Source organism: Leishmania major, chromosome 4 (genome assembly GCF_000002725.2).
Source record: "Leishmania major strain Friedlin complete genome, chromosome 4".
Taxonomy (NCBI): Eukaryota; Euglenozoa; class Kinetoplastea; order Trypanosomatida; family Trypanosomatidae; genus Leishmania; species Leishmania major.
In genome coordinates this window covers 229,930-242,926 of record NC_007245.2, presented here as the reverse complement: position 1 = coordinate 242,926, position 12,997 = coordinate 229,930, and the positions used below count along the sequence as shown (strand labels likewise).

General features: G+C 62.5%; 4 protein-coding genes across 4 annotated transcripts; all 4 read left to right on the top strand.

Moving 5' to 3' along the window:
• Nucleotides 1–425: 425 nt before the first annotated feature.
• Nucleotides 426–1,229, top strand: LMJF_04_0590 (hypothetical protein; the record flags this gene model as incomplete). Its single annotated transcript, XM_883453.1, has 1 exon — nucleotides 426–1,229. One exon carries the CDS (start codon nucleotides 426–428, stop codon nucleotides 1,227–1,229), a length of 804 nt encoding a protein of 267 aa, XP_888546.1.
• Nucleotides 1,230–2,846: 1,617 nt separating this feature from the next.
• LMJF_04_0580 (spermidine synthase) lies at nucleotides 2,847–3,749 on the top strand (the record flags this gene model as incomplete). Its single annotated transcript, XM_883450.1, has 1 exon — nucleotides 2,847–3,749. The coding sequence occupies one exon, from the start codon at nucleotides 2,847–2,849 to the stop codon at nucleotides 3,747–3,749; it is 903 nt and encodes a 300-aa protein (XP_888543.1).
• Nucleotides 3,750–5,828: 2,079 nt separating this feature from the next.
• On the top strand, nucleotides 5,829–10,526 carry LMJF_04_0570 (conserved hypothetical protein; the record flags this gene model as incomplete). The annotated part of the gene is made up of 1 exon (XM_883448.1): nucleotides 5,829–10,526. One exon carries the CDS (start codon nucleotides 5,829–5,831, stop codon nucleotides 10,524–10,526), a length of 4,698 nt encoding a protein of 1,565 aa, XP_888541.1.
• A 565-nt stretch (nucleotides 10,527–11,091) lies between these two features.
• Nucleotides 11,092–11,994, top strand: LMJF_04_0560 (putative tyrosine phosphatase; the record flags this gene model as incomplete). The annotated part of the gene is made up of 1 exon (XM_883446.1): nucleotides 11,092–11,994. The coding sequence occupies one exon, from the start codon at nucleotides 11,092–11,094 to the stop codon at nucleotides 11,992–11,994; it is 903 nt and encodes a 300-aa protein (XP_888539.1).
• Nucleotides 11,995–12,997: the final 1,003 nt, after the last annotated feature.

Genomic DNA, 12,997 nt, shown 5'->3' with positions numbered 1-12,997 from the left:
TGCCTTCACGCCGCACTGGCACACCATGTGCAGCATCAGCGACACCCCCGAAGGAGTATGGTAAGGGGTAGGGGCTGGGGTGCAGTGTTGAGCTGTTCACTTGCCCGTATGCGCCCCTCTATGAATCTATTTTCCCTTCAGCCGTCATTGATCAGCCATTACGACCACCTCCGCACTGACGCCGACCACTTTCTCCCTCTCATTTCTTTGTTGTGCGTTGTGAACGCCGTGGGTCTGCCTGCGTGGGGAGACGTTTCTGTGTCTGTGTCTGTGTCTGTGTGTGTGTTTGTGTACACACGCATACACACCGTGTCCGTGCGACCACCTCCGCCGCCCCCTCACTCGCAAGCGCAGCTGCAGCGCCGCCACGGTGTCGAACCGAATCACCAGCATCCTCACGAAACCTTAGCAGCATACACGCCTCGATGAGCTGGCTCAACCGCAAGCGTCCAACGACGCCCCTCTACATTCCCGACCCGCGTCGCCCATCCATTGTGTTTGTCCTCACGTCTCCGGAGCCCGTACTCAGCGCGCTGCTGTTGGGCGTCAGCTGCTACTTTCTCATGATCGTCACCGGGAGCACGCCGCTAGACGGCCCCGGGGGTCTCTGGCAGGCGTTTGGCCGAAAGAGTCGTGCCCGCATGCAGAGTCGCGAGTCGGTGCTGCAACCGGACCCCCCGCTGGCGATCAGCTTCGACATGCTGATCGTAGTGTTGTGCGTCTTTGCCTCGAATAGCGTCCTTGCCGCGTGCAGCCGGGTCCTGGCGGGGGAGCAACGTCGCGTCGAGGACGCGGCGGAGGCGGAGTGGCTGGCGGCTGTCTCGAACCCGGAAACACGCCATGAGCGGCTCGCGAAAGATGCGCAGGAGCTCGCTGAAAAGGTGAAGTTCTGGCAGGAGAACGACGAGCGCCGCAAGGCTGGCCAGACGGTGCGCCGCGAGCGCATCAAGAAGCTCGACGTCATGGCCGATGAAGTGATGACGAACATTATCGTCATCGTCTCAGTCGCTGTGAGCCTCGGGGCTGCCTACTCTATCCTCATGCAGCCGCCAAACCAAGTCCGCGGTCTCGGCATGGTCGGGATGTTAGTGGTGCTCATTGGCGGTCTCATCGTGTGCGGGCTTGACCGCTACATCAGCAGCATGCGCCACTACTGCAACTATGTAAATTTGCTCTGCATCTTCTCGCTGCTGGTGTTGACCGCTCGCGCGAGTGTGGTGGCAGAGTGAGCACCTGGGTAGTGTACTTGCATAATCTCTGCAGTCGCGATGCCTTGGGAAAGGGGGAGGGAGGGGGGAAGAACCCGCGTGTGTGTGTGTGTGTGTGTGTGCAAGGATGCGCTGACGTATCTGGTGCGCAGACACGCACAGCCGTGATGCTAGCAACAGTGGCTCACCCACCAACCCCCTCCTTACCTGCATGGCCTCTTGGGCCTATCCTCTCCTCTGCTCGGACAGCGTGGCAGCTGCAATGCAGACGACACGCCAACTCAGCAGAACGAGTGTTTCGGCTCATCGCTTCACCAGTCATCACCCCAACAGAGACCACGACCGTCGAGCATGTCGGGTGCACCGAGTCCGGCAGCAGGCAACTGCAGGCGTCGTCTTGCACGGCTTGAGAGATGAAGGGCAGAAGAGAGGGAAAGATCCTGGCAGCCCTCTCCCCCCCCCTCCTCGTCGGGTGGCTCGGTGATGGCTAGCACAGCGAGGCGATAATGAGTTAATGCTCACAGGGGTAGAAGCTTGCTACGCGGGAAGATGAACAGGGACTTCGTCAGCTTGGTTACCCTGGTGATGTGCGCGTGATGCACACGGCGAGCGTGCACCCAGCTGACGCACCGTCTCCAGAACCTTTCAGGTGTAGACATGGAAAGAGTCATCCTTCGTTGCCAGGCCCAGGGGGGTCCCTCACATTCACACACAGCTGTACCAGGCCGCGGCCCTCGGGCGAGAACCCACGGTGGTATTGATGGTAGGGAGCTCGAAGCCGCAGTGCTACAGACGGGAAAACGTGTTTTGAACGATAAGTGAATGGGATGGTATGTGTGCGAGTACGCCGGAGAGAGAGCGCGAGCGAGTCGCTAGACGGCGCGTGACTACCACTACCTCCTGCACGCGTAGCCGAGGCGGGACAGCAGCGTCAGCCTCTGATGATGAGACGCTGACGGGGTGATGGGTAAGCGGGCAGACGCGCCCACGCCAGCGCGTGGGCGTTTCTGTGTGTCTGTGCGTCAATCCAGTGTCTCTGGACCTTAAGCACCCTCCATGAAGACCCGACTACCGTCTACACACACGAACCTCCCCTCGCCACTGTCACTGCCCACAACAACTCGAAACGATAAATCTCCATCTGCGTGTGTGTGCGGAGACGGAAGGCGGTGGTGGCGACACGGAGGTGTACGAGCACAGTGGCAAGAACGCCTCAGCAACGAAACAGGTGCACATCCGTCGATGGATACCGTCACTCGCTCTCGCTCTCTCTCTCTCTCTCGAGCGTGCACCACCACCATCGCCCTTCCCATTTCTCCTCTCTTCGTCAGCGGCGCAGGCACCTCCGCAAGCAGCGCCGCTGACATGGTCGGCCTCTCTCTCCTTACCTACTTTTCGCTGGTTTTGCGCGAGTGATGCTGAACTGGATGACACGACGCTGCATGGACTCGCTCCCGCACAACCGGCGCATGAACCTGTTGCCCCTCCCCCTCTACGTCTACGTCTCTGCTCACGCTCACGCACGAGCAGCTCGCACAGGCACACACCAGCCCAAACAGCGATCATTCACTTCTTCAGGTGTAGCGCTCAGCCGCAAGCGACTTGTCGATCAGATTTCGAGTGTGCAGAAAAGTGAAGATGCCAGGCCCTGGTCTTCTGCCTGATGGCTGGTTCCGTGAAGAGAGCACCATGTGGCCCGGCCAGGCACAGGGGCTCAAGGTGGAGAAGGTCCTATATGACCAACCCACCGAGTTCCAGCACTTGACGGTGTTCGAGTCCGACCCGAGCGGACCGTGGGGCACCGTCATGACCCTCGACGGCGCCATCCAGCTCACGGACTACGACGAGTTTGTGTACCATGAGATGCTTGCGAACCTGTCGCTGGCGTGCCACCACAAGCCGGAACGCGTGCTCGTCATTGGCGGCGGTGACGGCGGTGTCGTGCGCGAGGTGCTGCGCCACAAGAGCGAGAAAGACGGCGTTGTACAGTCCGTCGAGCTCGTCGACATTGATGGCGCCGTGATGCAGCAGAGCAAGAAGCACTTCCCACAGGTCGCCTGCGGCTTCGCGAACCCGTGCGTGACGGCGACCGTTGGCGACGGTGCCGCCTTCGTAAGGAACGTGCCGGATAGCGTGTACGATGTCATCATCATCGACACAACAGACCCGAAGGGGCCGGCGTCGGAGTTGTTCGGCGCGGACTTCTACACGAATGTGCTCCGCATTCTGCGGCCGGGCGGCGTTGTGTGCAACCAGGGCGAGTCTGTCTGGCTGCATCGCCCGTTGATAGAGAAGATGATGGGGTTCCTGAAGAAGGATATCGGCTTTGCCACCGTCAAGTACGCAATGATCTACATCCCGACCTACCCATGCGGCAGCATCGGCACGCTGGTCTGCGCCAAGTCGGCAGACACGGACGTGACAGTGCCCATGAGGCCGGTGGAGTCGCTCGGGTTCGCCGACCAGCTCAAGTATTACAGCAGCGACATGCACAAGGCGGCCTTCGTGCTGCCGCGCTTCGCGGCTCACCTGAACGAGTAGAGAAGGAGGGGGGAGAACCAGAAGGGAGGAGCCTCAGGCTCGGAGAGGGATGCGCGGGCGTACATGAAGCGGTAAGAGGCTCAGTATTGGTCCGCTGCGCGCTAGCCCGCCGACCGCGGCAGTTGTAGGTCGCTCTCTGCACCTCCGTTGCGCGCACCATCACTCCGACCACCAGCTGCAGCGCGCTCACCCTTTCCTGCCTCTCCCTTGACTTCCCACGTCATCTCTTCTTTTCCGCGCGTTAGCTAGGTTTTCGTCGTTTTAATCGTTCCTGTTCGTGTATCGGTTCATTCATCGGCCTGCCTCTGTGTGTGTGTGTGTGTGTGCGTGCGTGCGTGCGTGCATGGGGTGCGTTGCTTGCACGGGATGCGGGGGGAGTGCATGGCTGCGAAAAACCGAGGGCGGAAGGAGGAGGAGGAAGCCACACACCGACACCGCACCTACACTGCACACACCCCGCCCCTTTCTTTGAGGAGAGGGGAACTGCTTCCTGTTTTCTACTGTTTCGCTTCAGTCGCACCCCGCACGGCATCGCTCGCCCTGTCGCCTGCGGTGTGTTGTGCGCTGATGGAGGCGGCGATGCGTGCGTGGGTGCACATTGACCACTGCCGCTCTCGCCCCGGTCCCCTTCATAGCAGAGGAACTGTACGACGTTGATCGCATCGTAAAATCAAGCGAAACAAGTATCACCGCCAGCGCACGTGTGTGAAAGGGTATGTATGACTGTGTACGCGCATCCAACCCTGAAGAGTCGCGCGCCTGCCCACCTGCCCGTGCGGCCTCGAGCGCGCGAACAGAAGATGTTTGAGAACGCTGCGAGCCCCACCTATCGCACCCTGCCGCTGCTGCTGCTCTCTCCATCCCTCAACCTAGTCAACCTCCCGCCCTTACCGTCCTCCTCCTCTGCTGCCGCCCCCTCCCCCACCCCCGAAGCTACTCATGAGCGTCGTGATCACCATTCTTTCTGGTCTCTCTTCCTGTGGCGTGTTCGTGATGCAAGTTGTTGAAACAGTGGCGATAGTTTGGCAACGGGCAATCCGAGTGTTCGCATCAGCGAAATTCAGCGTCGCAGCACGCCTTCCCGCCCTTCTCTAGCACGGCAGTGTCGAAGACACGGTGGCGTGAACATAGGTACGCTGGCGCCGCCCTGCGTCTGTGTGTCTGTGTCTGTGTGCTTTCCCATCCAGTACCCAGACAAGGTATTTCATCGCGTCCTCCGCAGCCACCATCGTCGCCTCCCTCAACCTCGTTTCTTCGCTGTTTCTAGGCGACGCGCCCCGTTTTCTCGCACTGAGCTTCACCGGTGTGCGATATTGGTCCCTCCTTCTCCTCCCCACTGTTCGCCTCGCGGCTGCTTCGACGTGCACACACACACACACACACACACGCAAGCAAGCAGAGAGAGGGAGACGGAGTACCCTGTCTGGATCACGTCCATCAACGCACGGTGTCCATGTGATTGTGCTTGCTTGTGACCGTACACACTTGCATTCTTTTTCTTCTCGTTGTTATTGTTGTTGTGTGCTGCTTGACTTATCTTTTTCCTCTGGCCCTCACGCCTGCTGACGGACGCACACCATCACCATCACACCACCACACACGCGACCTGCTCTGCTGCCTGTGTGGGCGTGTGCACCTCGCCTCCCTCCCTCGCTCCGCTGTCCTTGCAGCCCGACTGCCGTCATTTCTTTTCTGCTTCTGTTCTTTGGTTTTGTTGTTGTTGCGTCTCTTCTCCTCTGCCCGCGCCGAGCGTCGGCGCGAGCGGCTGCTGCTCCATCCACCCCACCCCACCCCCACCTCTCGCCCCTCTCTCCGCCCCTTCGCGCGCACGCACCGCCTAGAGACACGCGCTCACGACGGGCAAAGACCCTCCAGCAGCAGCAGCAGCAGCGGCAGCGGCCGGAGCAGCAGTACTTTGCTTGTGTCAGCGCACATTGCGTCCGGCTTGCACGCGCGCGCGATGCGCTCACGCATACACAGAAATATTTGAATACACCCGCCTCGCCCTCTTCCTCTTCGCTTGCGGTGATCTCCTCGACGCATCCGCACCTGCTGTTTGGTGGCGGTCGCGGCGTGAGAATGTTTGGCAAGAGCGTCGGCGGTGGTGGCGACGCTGGCGACGGCGTTCCGCTCATCACGCGCCTTCTCCTGCTCCGCGCCACGGCGCGCTTCGAACTGTCGCCGTCGGCGCCCTCGGCAGGTGAGACGGCTCCAGCGCTGCCAGAGCTGTCGATCATCTCGCACTACGCACAAGGGCCGCCGCTGACGTCGACGTCATCGCCGAGGCCAGCCACAGCCACCCCGAAAGAAGCGGCACATTTTCTGGGGGTGCATCCCTCGCTACATGGCGTGCTCCGCTGTCTTGCCGCTGGCCGCCTTGCACAGCGGGTAAAGCTGCGCCGGCTGCAGACCGACGTCGTGCGGACATCTGTGAAGCTTACGCGGGCAGTAGAGCGGGCCTCCTCGGCCGAGGTCGCTCCCGCATCCCGCAGCAGAGGCATGGATAGCAGCCAGCTGCAAGGTGTTGTCGCGGCTGCAGCGGCGAACTTCGTCGAGGACGTGGCATGGTGCAGCACGGTCACGCCGCACTGCCCGCAGCTGAACCCGTGGTGCCTCCTGCCTGTCTCTGCGGAGGGCTGCTACTTGACATTGCCATCATCGCAGTTCGTGCAGTGGTGCAAGCAGCAGGCAGCGCGCTGCTGTGCAGGGGACGGCACCGCGTTGTCAGTCGAGCCCGACGCTCGCGGTGGCCCGATGCGGTACAACGACATTGTGCACTACGCAGGCGCCGGTGAGGACGGTGGCTACGTACACGGCTACGCGTTCATTCTGGAGGGTGACGTCTTCAGCGGCAGCAGCGTGGTGGTCGATGCAGCAGCCGCGGCAGCTAAAGCTGCTATGGACAGTCAGCGCCCGGACGCCGCGTTGCGTGGCGACAGCGACGAGGAGGCTAGTGTGCTTGTATGGTGTGTGCTGAGCGATGCGCCGGTGTTCAACTTCATGCGTGCCCTCACGCACGAGGCGGTGGCGGCCATGAGCAACGTCGCTCAGCGGCTATACCGTGAGCGCGTCGCATCTGCGGAGTCGGCTTCAGCAAGCGCCGCACTCTCCCCCGACATCTACACAGCGCTCCTCGATGATGCGATACAGAAGGAGGTTGTGCTGCCTCTGGTAAAGGAGCTGCTCCACTTTGGCTCTGCCAGCAGTCGCACGCTTCCCGGAGACACCTTCACCGTGCAGCTAGCACTCAGAAGCAGCAGTGGTGGCGCCATAGCCTCACATCCGCTGACGTTCTGCCGCCCCCTCGACTTGCTCTACCCCTACGCCGACGTCCCGCTGTCGCTCCTCTTGCTGAGCTTCAACGAAGACGCCTTGCGCGTGTTGCTGTCGCTGCTGATGCAAGAGGAGCGGGTTGTGGTGCTCGGCGCCACTCCGCAGCACGCGTCCGCGTGTGTCGTCAGCTTGCTGGCGCTGATGAGCCCGCTCACGTGGGTGTCCCCGCTCGTCCCATACCTCCCGCCGCACCTGGCCGCGGTGACTGGGCTGCTGCAGACCCTACTGAAACCCCCCTTCGCGCAGCAGCAGCAGCAGCAAGTTTCGTCGGGTAAGTCGTCTACCGCGGTGCCACCCTCGCAACGGACAGAGAGCAGCGGTTTTCTCGTCGGCAGCACCGCCGCCATCCAGCCCTATCTTATCCTCCTCTCGTCTGCCTCACCGGGCAAGGCGGGCGTGAGCGTCACTGGCTACGGCGGCAGTGGCAAGCGCGCGTTGCGGGTCTGGATTGCCGACGCTCGAACCGGCTGCGTTGGCGTGTGCCCGCAGGAGCCAGTAGCGCGGTTCTCGCGGGCCGATTCTCCGGCATCGACCGACCCGCCCGACGGGTCGGTGGCAACGGCGGCGGTAAGCAGCAGCGCCGTGAATGCTTGGGCGGCTCGCGCGCACGTGGATCTTCGCCGAATCGCGTCGCACAGCGGCCAGGGAGACGGGTGCCGCAGCGCCACTAATCTTTACGGCGCCGTTCGCAGCAGCCTGCGGGCCATGGCGAAGTCGAACGTTATGGACGCAGCCGTGCTGGACCTCTTGCCTGCCTTCAGCGACAACCTGCGAGACCAGCTGCGCCGCGTGGTGAGCGCTCATAAGCGCCGTCTCTTCCGGCACAGCCTGGAGGCGGTGGCGCAGCACACGCAGGCCCGACTGAAGGATCTTGAGTCGCTGGCGGCGCGCCTGGCACGAGGACTGCGACAGGCAATCATGACCGCCGGCGCCGGCAGCAACATGTCCTTCGAGAGCACGTTCAGCAACACCTTGGCAAACCGTAGCCTCGACAGCGACACCGAAGATGGCAACGGTGAACTCACAGCGATGCGCACCGGCGATGACGACGGTGACGACACCGCGTCGCTGCGCTCCATCGCGGAGGCCCTCGCACGATCCTTCTCCAAGTCTTTCGCTGGTGGACCTGCGTCGTTAACGATGTCCTTCGCTGCTGCCCCCGTCCCGCAGTTCCCGTCGCTATCCCTCGATGAGGTTTGGCAGGTGCAAGGTGGTGTGTTCGACTACATGGTGAGTCGTTTCACAGGGGCGTACCGCCGAGGGTTGTCCACGACGACCCTCGGCAGCGGCGGCGCTGGCGGAGGTGGACAGCGTCGCGCCCCGGCCATTGAATGGCCTCTGTTCTTGGTGCCCGGTATGGACCAGCACCAAGCACTGGCAGAGCGCGTCGCCCACACGCACATTTTTAAGCAGTTCGAGTGCGCGGTCTTGGCCGCGGAGCAGGTGGGGCTGCGTCGCGTCTTCTCCGGCGCTGCTCCAGCGCGCGTGGGCAAGGCGCAGGCACCTCAGCATCACGGCAGAGGCGAGGAAGGTCATCCCCTCCTGGCCAACGTCCGCTACCTGGCGCTCTTTGCCCTCCAGTGTAGTCGTGCGCGTCTACACTACGCGGAGCTGTACACCGACCTGGCCTCCGTGGACGCGGTTGGGCTCGTGTACACCTCTCTGGTCACGCGGTGGTTCGCGGACCGACCGGGTCCCTCGTCGTCGATGGGGGTGCCGCGTGCCATCCGACTTCTCGCGGGCGGCTGCAACGGCGCCGTGGAAGGTGCGGTTGCCGCCGCAAAGCATGCCGCCTACAGTGGGAGTGGTTCTGGGGTGTACGGCAGCAGCAGCAACGATGGCGATGGCAGTGGCGGCGGCAGTGGTGGTGGTGGCGGTAGTGGCTTGCGTGGATTCTTTTCGAAGGTCGCGAAGGCGATGAAGCATGGCTACGGCGGCAACGGACGCGCGCGTGGACTGCACACGGCTTACCTCCCCGCCGCCATCGCCTGCCGGCACACCTTTAGCGTTCCGCTCTTTTCGGAGCTGCGAGTGGCCCGACAGTTATTTGCCGTCACATCACACTTGGAGAAAACCTCGATGGAGAGCAGCAGCGGAGAAGCAGGTGGTGCTGCTGCTGACTGTCGCGGCCACCATCACCACCGTCACCGCAACGCACAAGCCTTCCTCAAGACCTGTATGCCACCACCGCAGCGGATCAAGTATGCCCGGCAACAGGAGCTGCAGCAGCACATCGCACTCGACACGGACTTCACGCTGCATGACTGTGTCAGCGTCGTGCGAGTGGCAGGTCTTGGCAGTGGCGACCACAGCGTCCCTGAGACCGGCTTCTACAGCGGAGAAAGAGCGTATGGGAGGGGGCTGGGGATCGAGTCGGAGATGTTCGACCCCGTCGCCCGCGCTGGCGCCGACTCGAATGGCAGGCGGGATAAGACCAGCATCAGCGCCGATGCACAGCAGCGTGATCGAGATCTGCAAGCGATGTCGGAAGCGTCTCTCTACATCTGCCATGCCCTGCCGCTCGACATGGTGCACAGGTTCGATGCGTACGAGCCGCTGCTGCGCCCTGTCGCATCAGGCGGCGCCGAAACCTCCCCAGCAAGCGCCGGTCAGGACGCTCTGGACGCCGGGTCCGCGGCGGCCTACTTGCTAGTGGGGCTCCTGTTCCCGTCGTGCCTGAACGTGTGGCATGAGGTTGAGGCTCGTGCGATGCGCGCCGTGTCGGAGCAGTCGCTCTCGCAAGTAGCAAATCCACCCGCGTCTGCTGCGTCGTCTTCCGCCTCGTCTGCGCAGTCGCGACTGCTGCCACCATCGAGAGCCGAGACGCCTGCAGAGACATCGGTCCCACAAGACTCTCGGTATTCGTTTTCCGCGCCAGCGCAGGCAGCAGCCCCGCTGCTGTCGGTGTGGAGCGCCTTCACCAGCGGCGCCCCGCAGGACTATCCCTCTGTAAGCTCTCTCCTGCCGGATCGAAGCCTTGGTGGAGATGCGCAGCAACACCAAGCGCCGCCCATGTACGCCTCTACGGCAGCCTTGACGTCGTGCCACCGCGACGTGTGGGACTCGTGGGGCTTCCAGGCACCATCGGCGATGGTGAGCGTGCAGCTAACCCCAGTGCAAGGGACGGCAGCTGAGAGACCACAGACACAGGTCGCCGACAGCGGCGGCAGTGGCAATGAGGGCGGCGTGTGGAGTACCGGCGCACCACTTGGGCCTCCAATGATGCTAGGTGGGATGGAAACAACACAACCATGCATCAGCGTCGCATGCTCGCCGACTCCCGCTGCCGCCGTGGCGTCGGCACCTCGCGGCGTAATGGACAACCTCTTCGCCGACACGCCGACGCACTCGATGGGGTACGCAGCAGCAGCGGCAGCGGGGAATGTCAGCCAGCAGCAGCCGCCGGTGCCTTCTCGACCGCATACCCTTGACAACTTCTTCTAACGGAGAAAGGAGAAGGGTATGCCTACATGAGCAGCCCTTGTGCGGAAGGGGGTTCATGTGGTATGGAGGCCGTGTATGCTGGTTGCCTGCATGGCCACGCGCGAGCGTCTCTAACTTGTCCTTCAACGGTGTATCATCTGTATCTGTGTCGCTTCCCCCCCCCACACACACACACACTCACCCACCCGCCCCACCTCCACCCACCAACCTCCTTCATGCGTTGCGCACGGGTGCCTGGTGGGCGCGGGATGCCCGGCAAAGCCATCCAAGCGATGCACAAGGCGTGTGACAGGCCGGGCGTCGTCTTTCACTTTCTTTTACCGCATGCCATTCTCGCCGGGGAGCGTACACGCCTCCTCTCCCACCCCACCCCCTCCTCCTCCCTGCCTACCTCACCACCGATGGACGCTCGACGGGCGCGCGACAGCGTGGTAGCAGCTTTCCAACGCGCTTCAACAGCACGCACGCATCCTGCAAGCAGCCTTCTCTCCCTACCACCATCACCACCACCACACATTTGCACGAGAGGGCACGGCGGCGTTGTTGGGAAAGGCAACTCCATCGGATGCCTACCGCCTCTGCGTCACGAGAGCCCCTCGTGCCGTCGATCAACTTCTCTATGGTGTGCCCTGGCGTGTACCGAAGCGGCTACCCAACCAAGAAGAACTACTCCTTTCTCTGTGCGCTGCGGCTGCGCAGCATCTTATACCTCTGCCCGGAGGACTACGCTGAGAGCAATCTCAAGTTCTGCGAGGAGAACGGCATTCATGTCCTGCGCTTCCCGACGGAGGGCAACAAGGAGCCCTTCTGTGATGTCTCGGAGCCCCTGATGCACCGCATTCTCAGCGCCATCTGCGACACTCGCAACCTCCCCCTGCTCATCCACTGCAACAAGGGCAAGCACCGCACCGGCACCGTCGTGGCCTGCTTGCGTCACCTGCAAGGCTGGTCGTTGGTGTCCATCTTCGAGGAGTACAAGCGGTTTGCCAGCGACAAGGCTCGAGTCGGGGATCAGCAGTACGTCGAGCTCTACCACCCCATCGTGAAGCTGACCCCGCCGTTTGTGGCGTTGTGGGTAACCGTGACGCCGCGTGTGACGCTCGTGACGTCCGACCGTGAACTCATGGAGGCGGAGGCGATGCAGCTCGGGTACAGCCTCCTCGCACCGGACAAGCACCTCATGAAGAATGGCAGCAGCACGAACAAATCAACGGCACCGACAGCGGCTGCGGCGTCCGGCGCCGCCTCTGTCACGGCGGCACCAGCGGCTGCGGCCGCCGCTACCGCGGGTAGCGGTCCGACGGTCGCAGTATCCACATCCGGTCCTTCAGCTGCGGGAGCCATGCAGCAGCAGCAGCCGTCACAGCCCGTCACGTCTGCGGCCTCGGCGAGCGCCAGCAACAGCGGCCACTCCCTAGCGCCCTCCCTTATGGCTACGGCAGCAACACCAGCGGCGGCTGACCGATAGGCACGGCCGAAGCCCCCGTACCCCCTCCTCCGCCTCAGTAGAGGCATGCTGTCCTGTTTCTTCTTCGCTGTTCCGTTGTTGGTGCTAGTTACCTCTGTGTATTCTATTCCGTGCGCGTACACTTCTCTGCGCCTTGTCCTCCTTCTCTTCCCTGTTGGGCATCCGGTCCCTTAACCACTACACGAGTCTGCCCATGTGTGTGAAAACTACGCCGAGGATCCTGGTCGAGGACCGCATCCCTTGGACGACCATCGTCGTGCTGCAGCAGTGGTAGCACACAAACGCACACAGAGAGAGAGGGGGCAGGGCGGAGGTGAAAGAGTAACGGGTGCCGCCGAATCCGAAGGCTGCCATGAGCAGAAAAAGGGGGTCTCTCCTAGATGCCGAGCAGCGTCTATCCGCATCGGCGCACGCAGCTTGATGCCGCGACACGGGTTCGAGATGGCCCAAATGCCTGAGCGGCCACCCTTTCTCTCCGCGAGTTCTTTCTCTCTCTCTCCCCTGCCCCCCGCCCCCAACTCCCTCCACAGCCTCGCGCTTCGCCCCTCCTCCGCCCTGGATAAAAATAAAGTGCGCGGTGCCGGAAGAGGTGATGCAAGTGCACGTGCGCCACTGTCGGCACCACCACGTTTTACCTGAGTCCTCCCCCACCATTGTATTCGCCTCTGCCTCTTACACTTCTGTCCTTCTTGACTGACCTACACACGCGCGCACGCCAGCGCACACACACACATGCCACCCACCACACCTTTCCGATCTCCGCCTCTCCATCTCCGTCTGTTTTACCGCCCTGTGGAGGAGGCCACGGAACACCCATCCCACGCCCGGTGGCCACGCGCATGATGCGACACATCCCTTAGCACTCGAGTGAAGTTAGCCCTTCAATCGGACCCATTCACATGAGCGACTGCTTTCAGTTCCGTTTCAAGTTCAAGCCTTGGCTGGCGCGGCACTCTCTCGGCCCGTCGCCCCCCCCCGCCTGCCGCTGCTGTGTGTGCGAGTG